We start from the raw sequence: 24,313 nt of genomic DNA on the forward strand, positions 1-24,313 counted from the left end.
CCCACCTCCAAGCCCCTACACATGCTGTGACTTTTGTCTGGAATGCCCTTGTCCACCCCATTCCCACCAGTCCTGTCCCCTCCCTACCTCAACAACCTCCACCTCCTGCCAAAATTGTACACAATATTTCTCCGTGTCTAAATATGACCTATTCTTCAAAGGCCAGTTCAGATATTACTTCCGTGATGTCTCATACCTTGCTGACAGTGGCTTCCCTGGGAGAGGAGGGTTTAGAGAGTAAGCGTGGTAGATAATCTGGGCCAGTGAGTGTACCAGGAGTGATACGATAGAGAGAGGTTTGAAAAGAGTGTGATACGAGGATGGCAAAAACAGTTTATCTATTTTATGCAATTTTGCTTATGGCTTAGGTGCAAACTTCCATGGAAAACCATAGACCCTGGAGCCCCCCGACACCTGTGGAGTACATGCTCTAATGCTACACTGTTTTTAAACACACGAAGTCAATAGAGTTACCTGCATGTTTATGTGATGAGTAGGATGTGTGCAGCACAAGTATGAGGTTGCTCAAATGTATTTATGATGGATTAACAAATAATGCTCATAATGTATCTGATTCGAGAAAATTATGTTAGTGTAATAAAGCCATTTGTTAACTGAACTATAACGTTAAAGCATGGATCGTGTGTAATTAACACAACGTGTCAATCATGATCGCTAAGACAAATAATAGCACGCTTAAGTTTTGGCATACTTTTTCAGGAAGACGGTAGCTGCAGATGTATGGCACTTGGTTACAGAAGCCATATACTTGGTGACTCTGATAGTCCAACACGGCAGAGGACAGGGTATGTTCTATCTCATACAGGAACTTAGCAATGAGTTCATCTCTCAGCCTCCCTCTTTCATCAGCAAAGCTTGTAGAAACTGTAAGATGTGAGGAAGAAAGGAGATCATTTGCACCATACAGTGATTTTATTTTTTAATCATTATGAATAAATATGAAAAGCAAAATAATTCAAATGCTCAATTAATGTTGCAGAGGCTACTAGGAGACAAAAAACGATTTAAAACAACACAGATCCACTAGAACTACTCCAGTATTAAGTGACTGATAGTAAAATATCTTTTATAAGGCCTTGGTTAATTTAATCAATTAGGTAGAGACATATTAAAAGATACTCATGATGGTCTAGAGAGTCTTAATTAAGACACAAGAGTACTTTGAGGTTTTCAGCTCTCTCAGACTCTGTAATTATGTATTTACAAAATAGCTACCCAGATATACTTGTTATCTAAAACAAAGAGTGTCTATTTCATCAGGCTTCTTTATCCAAAAAGCTTTCTTTATAATTTCATCAGTGAAAGCTACTACACAGTAAGCTATATGAATTTAACTATGTATATTTAAAGCTACAGAACAAGAGGTATCACAAAATGACATATCGATCTGACAAAAGCACCAGTTGATCCTGATCTTCTTCTCCGGGAAGAAGATACATTCATATGAATGACAAGGACTTGAGGAAAGTCCACACTTCACATCATTTAGCAGGCACATCAGTTTCACTTTGTAAGATGTATAAAAGATGGCCATTTTACCTCTTTACATGTTAAGAGGGAAAAAATGCATTAGAGAAAAGAAAGGAAGAAAGAATGGGGAGGGAGAAAGGGAGGGAGAAAGAAAAGGAAGAAAAGGAAGGAAGGAAGGAAGGAAGGAAGGAAGGAAGGAAGGGAGGGAAGAAGGAAGGAAGGGAGGAAGGAAGGGAGGAAGGAAGGAAGGGAGGAAGGAAGGAAGGGAGGGATGGAGGAAGGGAGGGAGGGAAGAAGGAAGGAAGGGAGGGAGGAAGGAAGGGAGGGAGGAGGGAAGGGAGGAAGGAAGGAAGGAAGGAAAGAAGGAAGGCAAGCAAACAAGCTAAGCAACTACTCATCTGGGTTGCTTGATTTTTCTTTACCTTGTGGCAGTGTTGTAGGCAGAGTAAATATTTCCAATCTGCTTCTTCCTGTTTCCGGAAGTGGCGAAAGCACCATCACTTCTACTATGTCTTTTTCCAAAAGAGACACTGTGGATATTTGTAAAATGTCTTTGCCCACCTCTGAAAGCAAACAGAAATCATCATAAGTCATCATTCATAAGTTTAAAGAATCTTTTATCATCTCAAGTAAGGTATCACATTATAGGATTGCCTTCAGTAAGCCTTTAGATTTCAATTTATTTATTGCATTTTTAAAGTGGCCTTTATTTTTCTTTAAGTTTATTTATTTTGAAAGAGAGGGAGAGAAAGAGAGTGTGCACAAGCCAGGGAGGGGGGCAGAGAGAGAGAATCCACAGCAAGCTTCGAGTGTACACCTAAAGTGATCTTTAAACGTAAGTGATGGGGGGTGGTGCTTGGGTGGCTCAGTCAGTAAGGGTCCCACTCTTGATTTTGGCTCAGGTCATGATCTCATAGTTTGTGGGATCAAGCCCCATGTTGGGCTCTGTGCTCAGAGCCTGTTGTAGATTTTTCTCTCCCTCTCTCTCTCTGCCCCTCCTCTGCTCATGCTCTCTCTCTCTCTCTCAAAATAAATAAATAAACTTAAAAACTATACAGAAGTGATGGGGACATTTTTGATGAACGATGAGGGATTCTCATGACTGGATATCTGGGTTGATAAATTCAAGCCAGCTCAGTTGGGCTGAGCTTCCTTCCCTGTCAGGGAAGCCTCTGGAGTTTGCCATGTACACCCCACTCAGCAGCACCTGCTTGCTCTGGCCCCTTCATTGTCCACTGTGGCCTGTTTTCCCACTCTTGGTATTGGATAAACTCCAGCATCAGAGTTCTCTGAACCTGTAGTCAAGATATTGTGGGTATGGTGGAGACACCCATGACTTTATGAGTTTGCTTCTCTGGAAATCGGGCCTCTGAAAGGTGGCATGCCTGGGACACATCTTCAGTTCTTTCCAGAGTCACTACTCCCTCTTTCCACAGAACAGGGGCTGTTCTGTATGTGTCCACTTTCTCAGGCCCCCAGGATCAGCCCCTCCCCTCAGGTGGTCAGCTGGTGGTCTTTCGTCTGACAACAAAGAAGACCAAAGACATCTGATACAAAGAGGACCTTAATATTCTTAAAAAAAAAAAAAAAGTTATGTATTTATTTTGAGAGAGAGACAGCATGAGAGCACGAGTAGGGGAGCGGCAGAGAGAAAGGGAGAGAGAGAATCCCAAGTAGGCTCTGCGCTGTCAACCCAGAGCCCAATGTGGGGCCGGATCCACACACTGTGAGATCATGACCTGAGTCAAAATCAAGAGTCGGATGCTTAACCGACCGATCCATCCAGGTGCCCTGACCTCAATGTTCTTATTCAGGAGATATTTTTGTATCAATAAAATGCAATCCTTTACATCTCTGATTTTGAGCCCAGGTCACCAATCTCTTACTAGACCGTGTGCTCTCAGGTCCTTATTTTATTTTCTTGTGTCTTTTATTGGTTTCTTCTATTCAGCTCTCAAGACTACCCAATCTTCAGATTGCGACCTTGCTGCAGCCCTGCTTCCCCACCATAGTTGTCCAATTTTATTTTTCTGTTGCAAACTTCTTAAAACAGAAGTTACTACTTATGGACTTCATTTTCTGACCACCACACCCTCCCTAACCTCTTTGTCCCTCTATTCCAAGGCAGTAGCTCTCCCAGGAGTTACCCGCTGATGGGCCCATGCACAAGGGCTTCATCCCAGCCCTCACTGCACTCAAGTTTCTACCAGGCCACACCCTCATCAGCCTTCCTCTTTCAAGCTCTTTCTGGAGTGGGGACTCCCAGTGCTCTCATTACACTGGCCTGTCCTCAGTTGTCTTCATTGCCTCATCTTCCTCTGTCCATAACTGCAATGGAAGTTGCTTTTCCCGTCCCACACTTTAACCAGATATGTTAAAAAATGGAACATTTAAGCAGGATGTGCATCCACTGCGAGGTGAGCCATAGGTCCTACCACAGTCCATGTCTTCGAATTTACATATTTAGCTTATCCATTTGGCCTCACTAAGCAATTGGTATTTACCTCTACTCTGTCTTCTTTTCTAATTTTTTTTAATGTTTATTTATTTTTGAGACAGAGAGAGACAGAGCATGAACGGGGGAGGGTCAGAGAGAGGGAGACACAGAATCTGAAGCAGGCTCCAGGCTCTAAGCTGTCAGTACAGAGCCTGATATGGGGCTTGAAGTCTATGAACCGTGATATCATGACCTGAGCCGAAGTTGGATGCTCAACCTCTGAGCCACCCAGGCACCCCTACTCTATCTTCTTAAGCCTTCCCATCAGCTTCCGTAATTTCAAGATCAGGATGCTATCATTAAGACTTGAACTACAAATCTCCATTTCCAAACATTAGCTAAATATCCCCAAATAAAGAGCTTATTAGCTTCAAATCTACACAAATCTCGTCAGCTCACGCTATCCCTCAACCTCTCTAATTTCCTTTTTTTCTTGAGTTTTTGCTTCATTTGATGACATCATAAACTTCCACCATCCAGGCTAGAAATTTTGGAGTTGTGCTGATCCTCCCCTCTCACATTTGATGGAACACCAAAGTCCTGACAATTTCCTCACTCAGAGCTGTCTCCTCCTTTCTCTTTCTATGACTGCTGCATGGTGTGTGCATTCTGGATAAGAGCATGAGCCTCAAGACAGACTTCCTGGATTTGGGTCCCGGCTCCACCACTATCCAATCGCATGACTCTGAATGAGTACTTCGCCTCACTGTGCCTCAATTGCCTCATCTGTAAATTGGGATAGTAATAGTCTCTACCCCATAAAAGTTGTCTGTAATGATTAAATCAATTAACACATGCCAAGTTCTTAGAACACGATCATATGGCAAAGAATACCTCGATAAATGTCGGCTATTGTTATGATTACTGTCACCTCTTGCCTGGGCTACTAGACTTGTTCCCTAACTCCTCTTTTTTATTCCATTCTCTTGCCTTTCAGCTCCATCCTTCACACTTGTGGCAGAGTCATCCTCCAAAGTCAAATCATACCGGGCCCATCTTGAAAACCTCAGAGGATGTCCCAGACTCCTTGCAATGATATTCAAGACCCTCATCTTCTTCAGGACTTCATTGCCATGATCATCATCCAGTAAACTCTTCTGTTTACCTATTATACCAGACCGCTGGCCACTCCAAGTGCCTTTACTCCGACTTTTCTCCTGAGCTGGAATACTAATATACCCCATCCCCCACTACTTAAATCCTCAGAGAACTCTCCCCCAACCCTCTGCACCTCCTTATCTGGTCTCCACTCCTTTCCTCACACTTGGCAGAGTTAATTCCTTCTTCCTCTGAGACTACACAGCACTCTGCTTATTCCTCCACCACGAAATTGTCTCCTTGACCTTTTCATGCCCCCACTGACCTAGGTTCAGCATTTTAGACCTAGTAGGCACTCACTAATCTTAAAAAGTTAATGAATAAATTAAAAATGTGTTTGGGTAAAAATATACCAGAAAGGAAAGTATTAGTTCTTACTACTTATCACATAACTGCTACCTCACCTTCCAGGTCTGTGGTTTACCTGGGCATGTGGATGACATTACTGAAAAACCCAGATATCATTTTGTTTAAAGAGGAAATATTAAAGATGCATGTACTAAAACTTTCTTTAGCTCTCTCTATTAAATAGAGATCAAGTATTTTAAAATATATTTCAAGGATAAACCAATGAAACTACTTTTTGTGATAACATTAGAAATATCTAGCATTATATATAATGTATATAATATACATACATATTATATATGTGTACAATATATGTATAATATATATAATGTCTAACATGAGAAATATCTAAATTAATTCATTAATTTAGTTAAGAAAGTTTATTTAGCTCAACTATGTGCCAAGCAGAGGTACCAAAAACCCTTTAAACGTGATGTGGGAATTCTCTTACATAACTTACAGCAGTTATTTAAATGATTCCTTTATAGAAAATACACTAGAGCCCCATTTTCACAACCTTAAATTCTTTGGAATAAAGTGACCAGTATTTTCATTAATTAATTGCCAATTAATTAACATTCCATGTTGTACCTACGAATCCAAGGATCTGAAACAAGCTTGATGGATTGGCATTAATGATAAAGATGCATCCTTCTGATGTTCCAACTAATAGATATATCCCTCGCTGGTCATAACTAGGAAAGAAGAAATCCGAGGCTCAGATTTTGCGTGTTTTACCAGTAAGATGGTAAACAAACTTATTGACTGACAGTGTGGAAATACATTCAAAACCAGTCATTCTTATGGTTTGTGATTTTTAATATTATCCCATCTTGTAAAAAGCCAAGTGATTACAGGTAAATACAATCATTACATTCTAGGTTAATGTTATTTCCAAACTGCAGCTTAAAAGCGCACAGTCGAGAAGATGCAGTGGTGTTTCATCATAAGTAAGTGAAATATGACACCAGAGCTTTCTTGGTATTGCAAGTGGAAATAAACAATTCTCAAACTAGTGATCACTGTGACATCTAGTGCCTGGCAGGAGGAGGAAGAATGTAGTGAAATGTTTCTGTAACTTCTTCAAATTAGAAAAATGGGAAAATAGAAATTATAATAAGAGAAAAGGATCTGAGAAAGAGGAGGCGGCAAAGGTATAAATGGAGTGAGGTTACAGCTCCTTACCCCCTGAGCTGGAGGGAGCTGTGAGCACAACAACGCAGCAGGTGGAAACCTGCCTCCTCCAGGCACTAGCTAGGCAATCCTTTAAAGCTTCTCTTAACTTCTCTGAGCCTAAATCCTCTCATTTGTGGAACAGGAACAAACATAATACCTTTCTGACTGCTGTAGTGAGGTTCACATTCACAAACAATGTATGACAGCACCTCAAACTGTAAAGCAGGGCACCAATGTCACTTCTTATTAATACTATTCTGATAAATTAACAAAAGAAAGAACAATAACACACAAGTCTAAATCCAACGTCTCTATGCTGTCTTCTAAAAAGTATTACTTCAAAAGATTTGAAATCATCTAAATGCCCATCGATACACACTTTTGGAGCACCTGGGTGGCTCCCTTGGTTAAGTGACTCTTGATTTAGGCTCAGGTCATGATGTTACTGTTGTAAGATCGAGCCCCACATCAGGCTCTCCACTGGGCATGGAACCTGCTTAAGATTCTCTCTCTCCCTCTCCCTCTGCCCCTCCCCTGCTTGCGTGCTCTCTCTCTCTCTCTCAAAACAAAACAAAACCCCAAAGAACTCAGTCTTTAAAAATGATAGTATATTGGGTATTTACCCAAAAAATACAAAAACACTAATTCAAAGGGATACACACACCCCTAAATTTATTACAGCATTATCTATAATAGCCAAATTATGGAAGCAACCCAAGTGTCTATCAACTGATGAATGGATAAAGAAGATGTGGTGTATATGTATGTATGTATGTGTGTATATATATATATATATAATGGAATATTACTCAGCCATAAGAAAAGAATGAAATTTTGCCATTTGCAACGACATGGATGGAGCTAGAGAGTATAATGCTAAGTGAAATAAGTCAGAGACAAATACCAAATGATTTCACTTATATGTGGAATTTAAGAAACAAAACAAATGGGTAAAGGAAAAGAGAGAGAGAGAGAGAGAGAGAGAGACAAACCAAGAAATAGACTCTTTAACTATGCAGAACTGATGGTTACCAGAGGGGAGGTGGGGAGAGGGGGCGGAAATCAGTGAAACAGGTGAAGGGGATTAAGAGGACACTTACCATGATGAGCACTGAGTAATGTGTAGAACTGCTGAATCACTATATTGCACAACTGAAATGAATCTAACACTGTATGTTAACAATACTGGAATTAAAATTAAAAAGTTTTAAATGATGGTATATTTATATCATGGAATACTACGTACCATAAAACAGAATAAGGAAGGTCTTCATATGTGGATAGAAAACATTGTCCAAAATATACCATTAAGTGGGGAAAAAAATGAGGTATAGAACATTGTATACAGTTTGCTACCCATTAAAAGCAAAGGCGTTTAAATCAAAACTTGAAAAGAAATAAAAGCAAAGACAGTGACTCTGGACCCCCACTACCTGGGTTCAAATCCTGACATTTGCTATTTACTACCTGTGCAATATTAAGCAAATTATTTAACACACTGTGCCTAATGTTCCTCCCCCGTAATGGAGACAATAACAGTATCCATCTCATACAACAAAGCACGTACCACATTCTAAGTGCTTGATAATTATTTGTGTAATTAAAAGGAAGAACTTACTTGTGGGTTTTTTGTTTTTGTTTTTTTGTTTTGTTTGTTTGGTTTGTTTTGCTTATTTATGGATAGAATATCTCTGGAAAGAAGACATGAGAAACTGGTAACAGGCTGCCTCCAGGGAGGACAACTGAGTGTTTGGAAACAAGAGTGGGAGCCTTTTCACGATGCACCCCTCTGTACTTTTTTTTTTTTTTATTTTTTTTTTCAACGTTTATTTATTTTTGGGACAGAGAGAGACAGAGCATGAACGGGGGAGGGGCAGAGAGAGAGGGAGACACAGAATCGGAAACAGGCTCCAGGCTCTGAGCCATCAGCCCAGAGCCTGACGCGGGGCTCGAACTCCCGGACCGCGAGATCGTGACCTGGCTGAAGTCGGACGCTTAACCGACTGCGCCACCCAGGCGCCCCAACACCCCTCTGTACTTTTTGAATAGTGACCTGAGTCAGTGTATTAATTTTTGAAACAAAACATGTAAAACTTAAAATTAAAAGAAATTATGGCTTCACTGTAATTCTCGACCGACAGTTCTAACAATGCTGCTGCCAGAAGCAGCAAGTACTTACAGGAGGTGCTGCACAGACCATTCGGAGGGAAAGACCTTGTAAACTGCCCGAGGGGTCTCAGGATCTCTGACATCCAGGAAATGGATGGAGCCCTCCTGGGTGCCCACAGCGGCAGAGAAGGAGGAGGGAGAGGAAGCCAGAACCGTCGCCTGTTTAAAATAACCCCAGAGTCTTAACTTCCCTGTGCCAGAACACAAAGCCTGCTCTACTACACATAAGAATCTACAGTTTATTTGAAAAGCCCTCAAAATGAGGACCTTGGCAAGTGTTGTATGATATTACAAATTACACATGCAGCATTCCTGAGCTAATAGATAGCATAAGTCACAGGAATCTGTACGTCTTATTCTTTAATCCTAAAGTTAGCATCACAAAATATATAAAGAGATTTCTTGAGCTTTAAACCACGGCTTCATTTATATCCCTAAAGGATTATGAAATGATTATACCAATAATAATAAAAAAATAAAATAAATTTAAAATACATTCCTAGCACTTTTGGACATCTTTCTGGAATGTTAGTGATTTTTTTTTTTTTTTTTTTTAATCAGCATCCATCTGTTGGCTGATGGTAGATCCTGGGATGCTGGTATGATGGAGGAAGACTTAAGAAAATAACCATATCACTGCACCATGTATTCAGTAACCAAAGACATGCATCGCAGATTCCTGCTTACCTCACAGTCATCTACAGAATATGAGGTCTAGGGGAGTAAATCTGCTTTCATGACGTTGAAGCAATCAGATTCATTCCTCTATAATTATACTTTGTAGGCTGTTTTGAATACGATCATAGAACGTTAGAAATAGAAAAGACTTTAGGAGATAATCATTTGGTAGAACAGAAAATGGAGGCCAAGAAAAATGTAGCAATTTGCTTCAGGATCCCATAGCTGGCGACAAAGATGAGAACTCATTAGAGTGTACAGTTGTCCAACCAAGCATGTCTTTATTTTATTTTTAAAGGTGAATTTTCCAAGGTTGAGTCTTTATAGTGGTATCTCAGTGTGAAACTGGAAACGAAATAGTGAGGGTTTTTCTTTTTTCCACTTTTTCAACTAAAAGTCTTTATGGGATCTGTGTGTGTGTGTGTGTGTGTTCTCAAAATAATCAGTTGAAATTATCATCCATTCCCGGGCAATAGTCGGCCAGGTTAAAAATATACAGCAATATCTGGAGGGGTCTTCTGTTCCTTAGCAAGTGCCATCAAGGGAAGCTGCTAGTGTCCAGACATCCTCCCATCCCAGTGCTGGGCCGGGGTCTCTGCCTAAAATGTTCATGGGGAACACGGTCCCGGGCACAGGCAGGAGACCTGGCCTCAGTGTTTCTGGGTCAGTGCACTTACCAACTCCCCACAAGGCAGCAGTATTGTTCAGGAAGGGGCAACCACCAGTTGTCCCCAGTGCAGGCTGAACCATATGAGTGTGCCATGCCTGGTTTGGAGTTCAGTGAACATCTGTCAAATGAACTGTGAAAGCTGTTTGAATGTCTCCCCTCTGGTTGGGCGAAGGAGAGATCTGGTACAGAAAGCGAGCCTTCTCACGGTGCCTCTCTCTCTCTTTAGCCCAGAAGAACAAGGTAAGCCCTGATTAGAGAGACTCTCAGGTAGGTTGTTAGCCATTTGTATGTCTCTCATTTGTAAAAGGAGATGTGATAAACTTGAAGATCTCTTCAAGCTCTAGTAATTCTAACAGAAATGAATACATATGAGCTCTTGTCACTAGAACATGCAGTCTACTCACATTTCAGTCTTTTAGGTAAGAATTTTTAGGTTTATTTGTTGGGGTGAGTTTTATATATCCCATTGAATTACGTGCCTTTGCATCTTATAATCCCTCTTAAGTGAGGTGTGATGTTTCCTCTTGTCTTATAATTGAGATTTTAATTTTATAAAGGGGAAGGACTGTAACCTCCCTACCTACTACCAAGATCCATATCTTATCTAGAACTGTAGAATACATCAAATGATGATTTCAGGGAGAAATAGCATTGCCATTGTTTCTTGGTCCTTTTATGTTTTATTTTATTTTATTTTTTTTAATTTTTTTTTTCCACGTTTATTTATTTTTGGGACAGAGAGAGACAGAGCATGAACGGGGGAGGGGCAGAGAGAGAGGGAGTTTTTCTTTTTTTTTTTTTTTTTTTAATTTTTTTTTTTCCACGTTTATTTATTTTTGGGACAGAGAGAGACAGAGCATGAACGGGGGAGGGGCAGAGAGAGAGGGAGTTTTTCTTTTTTTTTTTTTTTTTTTTTTAATTTTTTTTTTTCCACGTTTATTTATTTTTGGGACAGAGAGGGTCCTTTTATGTTTTAGAAATGTTATTTTATGTAAAATGTACTATGAACGTAGCAGAAATACTGGGATCACCTTGTGGTGAGTGTTGTGAGCAATTGTGGTTTGCCACTCAGCATCCATACACCTTCCTTCTGGAGAATTTCTGGAATATCTATTGAGAAACCATCTCTCCTATTTTGGAGATTCAGTGAAACAGATCTGACTCCCATTTTCAAGGCTAAGCTTAAGTCAATTAGCATTTCTCATTCCTCTGTCCACAGTGACTAGTTCAGGGATGTTATTAAGACAGAAAATGGGGTGCGTGAGTGCCTCAGTGAGTTGAACAGCTGACTCTTGATTTCAGCTCAAGTCATGATCTCGCAGTTCATGAGATCAAGCCTCGCGTCAGGCTCTGTGCTGACAGTGTGGAGCCTGCTTGGGATTCTCTCTCCCTCTCTCTTTGGCCCTCCCCTCTTATTTTCTCTCTATAACACAATAAATAAATAAATTAAAAAAAAAAAGACATTAGAAGACATTTAGCCTTGGGGAAAGGAGAAGCTTCTTTTCTCTTCCTCCTCCCACTGGAGGAGGCTTTCTTCCTTGATGGTCTGACACCCATGAGGCTGACACCTGTGGCATTTGGGTACCGCTAAAAGACGCCTAGGATGAAACTAAAGATATAGAGAAAAAACCAAGATCCTTGATAATATCATTTGAGTTGCTGGACGGAACCACATCTGAGGCTGGACAAGTTCTATACTTTATAGTCAATTAAGCCAACACCTCCCACTTCCTTAATTTTGGCTCAAGCTGGTTAGAGTAGCAATTTTCTTTCATTTCTAACTGACCTCCTTGAGGTTAGATGGGGCGATTTAACTAGTTATGGCCAAGGGCGGTGATTCATTTCTGAGTAAAAACACCTAAGTGCTACTTCAAGACCCTCAAACACTCCCTTCCCATACCATGGCATTGAGGAGCTATGAGTCAGCCTCCCTCAGCCTGGCTCCCTGAGAGAGAGACTGTGTGGAGCAGAGACCCTGCCAAACCACAGGGAACTTACAGCGTGCGTGAGATATAAACCACTAGGACCTCAGAAACAATTGCCACCACAGACAATGTTGGTATACACCAATACCGTACCTTATATTCTACCTTCTGGGCTGCGGAATATACTTTATACACAGGAATTACTCTACATACAGAGGGTAAAAATGCCCTACTGGCATGTGTAACAAGTATTTCCATAGACTACTGACATGTAAATATGAAAACATAGATTACATTAGATTTCAATATTTTAATCCATTTCTAAGCCACACTTACTGGGGTATTCAGACAAATCCTGCTGGCACAAGTACCATCTTCTAAACACCAAACACAAACTTCCCCTGAATGTGTGAGTGTCTGTAAAAGAAAGAAAAATAAAACCCTAAACAGAAAACAAGACTCTGTTATAGAATCATATTCTAAATCCCTTTTTAGTAGGTCAATAACTTGGATGACTTACTATAATACTTCATTTTACTTGTATGGATTATGATGACAATCACAACACCAGTACTTCTGATTTAAACAAAAATTAAATTATCTTTAATACAATTTAAGTAACACATAGTAACTATTTAGGATCAGAAAAGTGAAGTCAAAAATTTTTTTCCATGTAACATAATCACTTAGAAATTCAACAGGATTATCGCTTAATGAGTAAAGCTAGAAACAAGAAATTATACATTTTTTAAACTAATAGATTTTGCTTTTAAGACCAGTTTCAGTACTATAGAAATTTTGAGCAGAAAGTACAAAGTTGCCCTTACCCTCCCCCCACCAGATACATAAAATTTCCTCTATTATTATCTTGCCTTCAGTGTAGTACATTTGTTACAATTGAGGAGCCAACATTGATACATTATTATTGACTAAAGCCCATAGTCCCTATTAGGGTTCTCTCTGTGTCATACATCCTACAGGCTTTAACAAATGTATATGTATCCGCCATCACAGTGTCATACAGAATAGTTTCACTGCCCTAAAAATTCGCTGTGTTCCACCTCCATCTTTCCCTCCCTCCTTCCCACTGAGTCCCTGGCAGCCCCTGATCTTTTTACTGTCTCCATAGTTTTTCTTTTTCCCGAACATCACATAGAATGAATCATATAGCTTTTTCCCAAATTGGCTTCTTTCACTTCACATTATGCATTTAAGCCTCTTCTATATCCTTTCACAATTTAATAGCTCATTTATTCTTGGTGCTGGATAATATTCCATTGAATGGATATATCACAGTTTGTTTATTCATTCACCTACCGGGGGATATCTTGGTTACTTCCACGTTTTGGCAATTATGAATAAACTTGCTATAAACATTCATGTATAGGTTTTTGTGTGGGCACACATTTTCAACTACCAAGAGGCCCAGTTTTCAAATTGGTTTTCAAATACCAAGAGGCCCAGTTGCTGAATCATAAGGTAAGAGAGTGTTTAGCTTTGTGAGAAAGGGCCAAACTTGCAAAGTTGCTATACCATTTTGATTCCGAAAGGCAATGAGTAATTGCTTCTGTTGCTGCAATATCCTCGCTAGCACTTGGTATTGTCCACGTTTTAGATTTTAGACATTCTAATAGGTGTGTGGTGTCATCTCATTGCTTTAATTTGCAATTCTCTAAATGATGACTAATGTTGAACATCTTTTCATATACTTATTTGCTATCTGTATATTTTCTGTGGTAAAGTATTCCAATGTGTTGCTCATTTTTTTACTGGAGTTGATTATTTTCTTAGTGTTGAGCTATAAGAATGCTTTGCACATTTTGGAAACCAGTCCATTATCAGATACATGTTTTACAAAGATTTTTCTCCCTGTCTGTGGCTTGTCTTTACTTTCTTTTAATATTGTCTTTCCTAGTGTATCAGCCTTTGATTTTAATGAAGTCCAACGTATCAGTTTTTCCTTTCATGGATTATGTTTTGTATTGTGTTGAAAAAGTCATTGCCAAACTCCTATGCTATTTTACGGGAATTTATAGTTTTTTATTTACATTTAGGTCCAGTGTGAGTTAATTTTTTTGGAAGGTGTAAAGTCTGTGACTCAATGGTGATGATAATGATGATGATGACAATGATGATGATTTTGTATGTGGATGTCCAGTTGTTCCTGCACCATTTGGTTAAAAGACTGTCCCTTCTCAGTTGAATTGTTTTTGCTCCTTTGTCAAAGGTCAGTCAACTATATTTGTATGGATCTATTTCTAGGTCCTCTTTTCTGTTCTATTCATCTATTTGTCCAGTTATTCACCAATACCATACTGTCTTGATTACTGTAGCTTTAAAATAAATCTTGAAAATTGGGTGGTGTTGGTCATACATTTTTTTCTTCAATATTGTATTTGCAATTCTGAATCTTTGCTTCTCCATATAAACTTTAGAATCAGTTTATTGATATCCACAAAATAACTTGCTGGGATTTTGATTGGGATTGCATTGAATCTTACCACATACTAGACTGTGGTGGGCGCTGATAAGTTAAGTTTGGAAAGTTCGGAAAGAACTGATACCTTAACGATTTTGAGTCTTCTTATCCATGTGCATGGAATATTTGTCCATTTATTTAGATCTTGTTTGATTTCATTCAAAGGAGTTTTGTAACTTTTCTCATATAGATCTTGTACATATTTTTGCTAGAACTCCCAAAATTTTAATGGCTTTGTTGATAAACCATATGAAAAATGAAATGTTTCTTGGGATCAATAAAAAGGAAACAGTTAAACACCAGGAAGAAAACAGTTTCTTTCCAAAATGTAGCAGTTGGGTTTTTTTTCCTAAGTAAGTCAAATTCATATTTTGTGCATGGCAAGTATTTCATTTCCATCCTCAGAGGGTCTATGCTACTCTGACAAAGGGTAAATACTACTAGTTTAATGAGTGTTAATAACTCATGAGCGATGAATCTGTTTAAAGCTCTGGCTTGGAAAACCTGGGTGATGAATATGAACAGGATGGCTCCTCAGATTTTACATTTATTTATTTCTTAAAAAAATTTTTTTTCACGTTTATTTATTTTTGGGACAGAGAGAGGCAGAGCATGAACGGGGGAGGGGCAGAGAGAGAGGGAGACACAGAATCGGAAACAGGCTCCAGGCTCTGAGCCATCAGCCCAGAGCCCGACGCGGGGCTCAAACTCACGGACCGCGAGATCATGACCTGGCTGAAGTCGGACGCTTAACCGACTGCGCCACCCAGGCGCCCCAACATTTATTTATTTCTGAGAGACAGAGAGAGATAGAGCATGAGTGGGGCCGAAGTCGTAGGCTTAACCGACTGAGCCACCCAGGCGCCCCGACTCCTCAGATTTTAATTGCTCTGGATGTTTTCAGAGACTTAATGTTATGAAGTCAAAATATAATGATGTCATTCTAACTGGGGAGGACATTCAGTGATGGAAGTGGTTGGCATTTCTACCACATCCTTAATACCCTCTGGCTCCTATTTGTATAAGGTTGCACATAAACTTCCAAAATCTTATCTTTAAATCCTACCGTGAAATGCTAAAATATTCCTTACCATGCAGTATTCATTTCCAGGTGAGATAAAGTCAATTGCCTGAAATTTCCCATCACAAGCCTCTAGGACTCTATTAAAGGTTGGCTCCTCACCAAAAGTGTAAATATAAATGGATCCCTGTTAAATATACCAAAAAAAAAAAAAAAGAAAGAAAGAAAGAAAGAAAGAAAAGAAAAAGAAATATGATGTAATTGTTGTGTGTGCAGTTCAGCAACTATTTATTAAATGCCTACTATGAGCAAGGCACTGTGTGGCAATAGGTGAAGGGAAATTAGAGATCAACTCCAATAAGGCCTTGACCTTGAAGAGCTTAAAATCTAGATGCTTAATTTGTTTATTGATTGATTCATTCACTCACACGTCATTTAAAATAATCAACAAATAGGACTTTCTTCTTTTCTCCAATTCCAAGCATTCGTTTTTTAAGGTATAAAACATAACACTTCTTCCTGACTTCAAAAATATTTATACAAAAAATTTGTGAAATGTGGAAAACCAGAAAAATTGTTATGGCGAACGAGTAAGTCTTAATCACATACTAGACGGTGGTGGGCACTGATAAAAACTTTTAAATAAGCCTTTGTGGAAATTGTGGAGGTGGGGCTGAAGCTGTTACTTTATGACTTAATCGTTCTCAGCTGCCAAATTCACCTCTCAAAAAAAATCTATCCTGTAAGTTATGACTCTCTGCCAAGTAACTGTAATATGGTAGAGCCACTTAACTAGCAATAAGAAATCGGCTTTCAACTGAAGACAAGTTCTTCACATTTCCTTGAGTTAAACATGAATACTCCTATTCATGTTGGTCTAAAAAATACAATTCTGTAGAGTCTAAATTTGATAGATACTTACTGATTTTAATTTTCATTCATTCCTTCAGCAAATATTGAATGGATACACTGGCCTGGCATGGCTCTGCATGCTGGGATGATAGCAGAGGACAAAACAGGCAAAAATTCCCTGCCCTCATGGAGCTTACATTCTGCTGGGGCATTCAGACAATAGACAAGGTATCTAAATAGGATATATTGTAAGTTAAACAGCAGTACTTGTAAGACTCAAAAATATAAAGCAGGGAAAGAAGGTAAGACATGATAAGAGAGTGGGATTTTCAACTGAGTAGCCAAGGAAGGCTTTATTGAGGTAACTTTAGAGAAAAGACTTGAAGGAAATGAGGAAAAAAAGGATTCATGTGCATTCTGTGGGAAGAGCATTCCAAACAGAGAGAACAGCCAGTGCAAAGACCGTGAAGGGGGAACATGCCTTGTGAGTTAAAGAAAACAGCATGACTGCCAGCATGACTGGAACAGGATGAACAAGAAGCAGAGCAGGGGGAGACAAGGCCCAGTGAGAACAGAACCCATATCATGAAGAGCCTTGTAAAGCACAGTGAGGATTTTGGCTCTTAGTCAGAAGAACATGGGAAATCACTGGAGGGTTCTGAAGAGTAAACAGAACAGTTGTTCTCACTTTGGCTGCTATGTTGGGGATACAGTTTACTCTATCCTGTACTGAGAAAAGTGTATTAAGGTGTCCCATTGAGATTATGACTTTGCTTCTCCTTGTCATTTTGCCACATTTTGCTTTATATATTTTGGGACTATTTTATTTAGTACATATGTTTTTTTTTTTAATGTTTATGTATTCCTGGTGAATTTAACCTTTTACTATTCTTGAAATAAGTCCATTTGTCTTCAGTAATGATTTTTGCCTAATAAATATATCACCACTGGCTTTTTTGTTGTTGTTAATGTTTGCATGTTAGATCTTTTTCTGTCTTAATTTTACTTACTTTTAATTTTTAAATTTACTTTCAATGTTACTGTATTTTTAAAAACTTTTATTTACTTTCTAAATTTTTTTAATGTTTTTATTTATTTTTGAGACAGAGAAAGACAGAGCATGAGCAGGGGAGGGTTAGAGAGAGAGGGAGATACAGAATCTGAAGCAGGCTCCAGGCTCTGAGCTGTCAGCACAGAGCCCAACGTGGGGCTCGAACTTACAGACTGTGAGATCACCACCTGAGCTGAAGTCAGACGCTTAACTGACTGAGCCACCCAGGTGCCCCTAAAAAACTTTTATTTACTTTCAATCTCACTGTATGCTTATGCTTTAGCTGTGTCACTTGTAAACAGTGCATAATTGGGTTTTGTATTTTTTTTTAATTCGGTATTGTAACCTTTGCCTTTTAAGTAAATCAATTATTGTTTTACTTTTATTGTAATTACTAATATATATGAGTTTAAATATTACATTTTAATTTATGCTTTCTACTTTCTTACTTGTTTCTTTTTCTCTTTTCTTACCTTGTTTTGGGTTGCTCTTTTAAAAAAAGTATTTCACTTTCTCCATCTATAGTGTAGAAATTTCATCTACTGTTTCAGATCTTTTGTGGTTACCTTAGAAGCTACAACATGTATGGGCGCCGGGGTGGCTCAGTCGGTTAAGCGTCTGACTTTGGCTCAGGTCATGATCTCACGGTTCGTGAGTTTGAGCCCCGCATCAGGCTCTGTGCTGACAGCTCACAGCCTGAAGCCTGCTTCAGATTCTGTGTCTCCTTCTCTCTCTGTCTCCCCCCACCCCGACTTGTGCTTTGTCTCTATCAAAAATAAATAAATGTAAAAAAAAAAAAAAAAAAGAAGTTACAACATGTAAACCTAATTTATAAACACCACAAGGTTACTTAAAACCTTACTTTCTGCCTGGGAAAGTAAACAATGAAATTGAAACACTTTATTCCATTTACTCCTTCCCCTCCAGTTTACATTATTGTTGTCTAGGATTTTAATTCAATGTTATTTCTAAACCTAACTTCACATTATTTTTGCTGTTAGGCAGTGTTCATTTACATTTCTCTACACATTTACTGCTATTCATTCTTATAACACAATACTTCCATCTGGGATCATTTTCCTCCCACTTGAAGTACATTCTTTAGAATTTTCTCTAGTGATGGTCTGCTGCTTACAGTCAGTTTTGGAGTGTCTAAAAATGCTTTTCTTCAACCCTGTACTGAAAAGTACTTTCACTGGGTGTAGAATTCCGGGTGGTAGTTACCTCATTTCACTACATCAGGGGTTAGCATACTTTTTCTATAAAGGAACACAAAGTAAATATCTTAGGCTTTGCAGGCCATGTGATCTCTCACAATGACTTCATTCTACCATTGTAGTGTGAAAGCAGCCATAGATAATACATAAATGAATGGGTGTCACTGTGTTCCAATAAAACTTGATTTATAAAAACAAGCAGCAGGCTGGTTTGGGCTTACAGGGCAATAGTTTGCTGACCCTTGCTATATATGGAAGATAGCATTTCACTATTCCTTACTTACATTATTGCCACAGAGAAGTCAGCTGTTAGTCTAATTGAAATTCCTTTGAAATAATCTGTTTCTCTCTCTGATTGCTTTTAAGATTTTCTCTGCCTTTGGTTTTCATGAATTTCACTTTGTTAAGTCTAAGTGTGGATATCTTTTTATGTATTCTGCTTGAGATTCACTGGTCCTCTTGAATCTGTAAATTCATGTCTTTAATCAGTTCTAGAAAATCTCTTTTCTTTAAATATCTCTTTAAATATTGTCTCTGCCTCTCTCTCCTCTCTGGGATTCCAATTAAGCATATGTTAGTTTTTTTCACTGTATCATTCATGTCTCTTACTCTCCCTTCTGTATATCCTATCCTTTTGCATCTCTAAGCTACCTTCTGGATAACTTCTGCTCTGTCTTCCAGTTCATTAATTCTCTGTTTGGCTATGTCCAATCTTTTGTGAGACATAGCCATTTAATTTTTACTTTGTTAGTGTATTTTTCTCTTTTAGAATTTTTATTTCAGTCTTTCTCTCTTCTGTTATGTCTTTTTTTTTAATTTTTTTTTTTACATTTTATTTATTTTTGAGAGACAGACAGAGCACAAGTGGGGGAGAGGCAGAGAGAGAGGGAGACACAGAATCCGAAGCAGGCTCCAGGCTCTGAGCTGTCAGCCCAGAGCCCGACATGGGGCTCGAACTCACAAACTGTGAGATCATGACCTGAGCTGAAGTCAGACGCTTAACTGACTGAGCCACCAAGGCGCCCCTGTTATGTTATGTCTTTTATTGCTTCCTGTTCTCCATAGATATTTTAGGTTTGTCATTTATTTGTTAAAACTGTATTTATGAAAACATAGTTAGCATAATTGTTTTAACTTCAGATATTTACCAGAAAGTGAAATCTTTCCATATTTAAATTTAGGTTTCTTTTAGGTAGAAAATCATTGATCTTTTTTTGTAATACATCTAAGGCCATTGCCTAAAAATATAAACTGCTGCTAATCATGACTATTGAGGGTCATTCCACTAATTAGGAGCCGTTCTAACAGTATAATTGAGGTAGACATTTGGTTTTATCCTGCATTTACTCCACTTCTCTCCTTCTCTTACAGAACCATCCACGACCCCAATCTCAATCCATGTTTGGTTGGAGTGACTCTACCCAGGGTTCAAGGGTAGGCATGTGACAGGCCTGATCAATGACAGCTTAGAATTCTCCTGGACATAGTAATTGCCACAGGGGTAGAGAGGTGACCCAAGTAAGTACAATGAGTCTAAATTCCAGGACATTTTTTCCCAGCTGATGCCTTTCCACTAGGGTCACCATGAAGGTAGAAATATAAACTGGAGTTGCAGGAGGCCCCCTTGACATCTCAGGAAAGAGTCTGCACGGAAAAGGTGACAGCAGAGAGGAAACAGAGCCAAGATATGGCCACAAAACAAGGCCAGCAGCATCATGGGAGCCTCTGAATTCATGGGCTTGCCCTTTTAGTTACATGTACAAAAACAAACAAATGAACAGTAACAACAACAACAAAAAAACCTTTTGGTATTTAGGCCTTTTAAGTTGGGTATTTTTTCATTTGTAACCTAAGGGGTCACGACTAGTAGAGTATCACTATGCAGCACTATGCTTGCCAGTCTTGGAGTGCAATGATAATAATAATAACAGTATTTGAAAATTATACATCAAGAAATGCCATCTAGCATACCTTCTCTGTTTGAATCAGCAACATTTGGTAACTTGGAGAAAACATCATATGTTCCACAGGCTCTTCAACCTGAAGAAAATCCTCTATTTTGTAATGTAAATCTTTAATAATAAAAGAATACACAAAGCCATCCTAGACACCAAAAAACAATGAGATAAACACAGAAAATCAGCCTCAGTCAATGCATGTATACTTTTCATGTCAAATGAGCTAAAACATATTGGCTACCATCCACAGTTTATTTTGGAATCATCATCAACGTTTACATTATCTAGAATGCCCTCTTTATTTAGGCAACTTTTAACCATCTTTCCTGGCCTAGTGTCAATTTTATTTCTTTTGTGACACAAAGTTTTGTGACCTAAAATTTTACTGATCTCCCCTTTCTTTGAACTCCTCTAGCATCTATCTTTTTTACCAAATTCTTCATTATACAGGAGGTGGGGCAAATGAAGCAGTTTATCATATGGCTTATTATTAGCAGTCTCCTTACTTCAAGGAACACTAGCCTTAATGTAATTATTTAATCACTATTATGCATATTTCTTTTCTCCCCTAAATGATTCAAAGGTAGGGCATGTGGTGTTTATTTCCTTTATATCCTTCTTTCGAGTTCCTCTCACAGTGCTAGTACCCAGTAAAAATGGGTTCTTGGTTGGTTGTAAACAGACTTAGGTTAATTTAACTATTCTCAAGACGAATTTGAGTTATTTTTACAGTAGTGAAGAGGCTTTGGACAAATTCACTCATCATTTCTAGATTAGATCCCACTATAACTAAAATAAATGGATTGGTGAGATGGCTGGATTCAGATACTTGAGACCTGGGGGATAAAACACGCAAGGTGTTTTCTCCAAACTCATCACCATTCTCCATAATTCATGGAGCAGATGCTCCCACCACTCTTTTAAACTAGTGGGTTTTTTTTTAAATTTTATTTTAAAAATAATCTCTCTACCCAATGTGGGGCTTGAACTCACAACCCTGACATCAAGAGTCACAGGCTCTACTAACTGAGCCAGCCAGGTACCCCTAAACTAGGTTTTTAAAAATGCCAAGGATGGGCTTGAGAAGGACAGAGTCAGAAAAGGCTATAAATGCAGACTAAATGTAGGAGGTGAGGGAGTGGGAATAGTCTGTTGCAAGGTTGGTGGGGTGATTATCAACTGAGTGTAGGTGTATGAGCTCCAAACTGCTTCTCATTGATGGAGCTACATCTTTCACCCTGACATCCTTGCCTAACTACCCTCAGGGTCCTGGAAATGTGATCTCTGGCAATGGAAGAGACAAAACTAACAGCGGTCTTGGGACATCAACCAGTAGAGCTGAGACTTTAGTGTAGGTTGGCTCCAAACCTTAGCACTAATTACAATACCACAGAAAAGCAATGTGGTCTGAGCCTTTTTCATACTTAACTGAGACTGTGTGCTCTAATAAATGATAGCAAAAACTCTGGAGTTTGACACACCTGGGTTCAAGCCTCAACTACCACATTTACTGGCTGGTGAACTCTGTAAGGCTTGGCTCCTTCCTCTGTATAAGGAGGATGTCAATAGTTCCTACTTGATAGGGTCATTACAAAAACCAGTAAGATAATACAAGGAAAGCACTTAGCATGATGCCTGGCACCAAATAAGCACCAAGTAAATGTAGGTCATTAATGCTAACTCTAATATGAACAATAACAATCTGATACATGTAAGCTAACTGGGTATGCACAAGAAGGTAAGCTGAAGCTTAGACAAAAGGTTCCACGTGTATCTGACAACCTAAGATGTTAAGCGCACAAACAGGCATGAAGTTGGGTGACAGATATTAATTAGGTGTTCTGGGGGACTTGGAGTTTTTAACTCTATTTTTGATTATTTGCAATAGTCTAGATACATGGCAGTTCATTATACTGTTCTACTTTTATATATATTTAAAACATTCTTCATATAAAAAGTTTTATAATAGCAAGCATCCAAAAAGGGAATAATTTTAATTAATAATCAGACAGAACCTGTTGTCCCAAATTATGCCTCATAATAGTAAGTGGCAACAAATGGAAGCTATATATACTCTTCAAAGCAATTAATTTTGAAGAAAAAATACATTACAATTCCAGAAATCAGCACGCCTCCCTTCTGATACGCCATGGTGACTGGATTAATCAGATGACATCCCTCTTTTGGCAAAGAAAAACAAGGTAAAACAGGTGATACATATTTAAAAGTGCAGTACAAAGCAATTAATTTCATTTTCTTTCCTAGTACTAGTCCTTTCTTTGTAATCCATACCAAAAGTCAGCTTTCTATCAGAATATGTGCTATAATGCCTCCCAAGCAATGAATCATAAAAGATGCTCAGCATTGATTACTAATGTAAATCACAGGAATTTTTTTAAAGTTCTGTATCATCAGGTCTGTGTAACTAACACTGCAGAATTATATAGCAAATGCACTTTCTTATTTTAGGGAAGCGTTGTCAGAGATTTTAAGATGCCAGGAAAAAACAAATAAAATGAAACCTAAGTTATTATCAAGCTGCATACTTAAGGTTTGTACATTTTATGGTATGTAAATTCATATCTCAGTAAATAAACAAAAAAGGATAAAAAGAAAGTAAAAAAGAAAAATGTTCTATAGGAACAAATGTTATTAATAACATATTGCCCTCGGGGGGGGGGGGGGAATAACAAAAGTGTATTACCTTTTATGTAGATAAACCATGACAACTATAAGATCAAAAGCTCATACAGCACCCATCAAATTACTTTTTTACTGTTACATGCTTGGCATTTTGCCAGATGCTAAGAAGCATACTGCCCTTTCCTTCAAAGACTATTCACCTCCCCACAGTTCCTTCTTTTCCAATCCAGGTGCCCCTGGATCCGAGGTTCTTATGACTCCTGGCCTGGCCTAGGTACCTGATGCTTAGAGCCACCTTCTAGGATTATCCTTTTCTGAATTATGGCTAAACTAATCTTCCCATGCACAATTCCAATTAGGGTACATCACCAGTCAGGAGTTTTTGATGTCTGCCCACTGTCAGCTCAATTAAGTAGAAACACCTTAGCTGGACATTCAAGGTCAGACATGGTATACATGTCCGTTTGTTCCCCACTAGCCCTGTGTAACACTCAATACTTCAGACAAACTGGACCACTTCTTGTATCACAACCTTCCCCAGTTTTCCTTGTCTATCAGATACCATTGCCAGAAACTCCACCTACCCTCATCTCTGCTTGTGACAACCCAAACTTCAACGGCCATTTCAAATGTCACCTTCAAAATGACTTAACATGGCCTGTTTCCCTCATTTGAATTCACATAGCAATTGGTGAAATTTCTCTTTAATGAAATTATCTTAGTCTACCTGGATGTAATTGTCTACTTGTTTAATTCTCTTCAATAAAATAGAAATCTTTTAAGGGTAGATATTATAAAATCATATATTTGCCACTTATGTCACCTCTGAGGCACTTTGTGTGGTATCTTACACATTGTAGAGGCTAGGCAAATATTTATATGAAAGCATTTATAATATACCATGAAAATTATTAGGAATAGTATGGAAGAAGGAAATAGTGAACAATACAAGACTACGCATGATTAAGTCCTAAATTTTGTATAATATATTACAAATGTGACAACAGTTTGGAAATGAAGAACGTTGCTTTAGAGTTCAT

The 24,313-nt window shown here is 38.6% G+C and overlaps 1 protein-coding gene across 4 annotated transcripts in view; it reads right to left on the reverse strand.

Annotated features, from left to right (window-relative positions):
• The window catches only part of CFAP43 (cilia and flagella associated protein 43), a 132,270-nt gene that overhangs the window by 68,546 nt on the left and 39,411 nt on the right, over positions 1–24,313 (reverse strand). For all 4 annotated transcript variants that reach the window (XM_086680800.1, XM_086680798.1, XM_086680799.1 and 1 more), the window contains exons 7-14: positions 22,743–22,810; positions 20,644–20,775; positions 15,623–15,739; positions 12,389–12,469; positions 8,790–8,938; positions 6,026–6,129; positions 1,914–2,054; positions 713–885 (exon numbers count right to left, since the gene is read on the reverse strand). In XM_086680800.1, the coding sequence (XP_086536926.1) occupies positions 713–885; positions 1,914–2,054; positions 6,026–6,129; positions 8,790–8,938; positions 12,389–12,469; positions 15,623–15,739; positions 20,644–20,775; positions 22,743–22,810 (965 nt within the window). The remainder of the gene's footprint in view (positions 1–712; positions 886–1,913; positions 2,055–6,025; positions 6,130–8,789; positions 8,939–12,388; positions 12,470–15,622; positions 15,740–20,643; positions 20,776–22,742; positions 22,811–24,313) is intronic.

Source organism: Puma concolor, chromosome D2, assembly GCF_028749965.1.
Source record: "Puma concolor isolate L17-30 chromosome D2, mPumCon1.1.hap2, whole genome shotgun sequence".
Classification (NCBI taxonomy): Eukaryota; Metazoa; Chordata; class Mammalia; order Carnivora; family Felidae; genus Puma; species Puma concolor.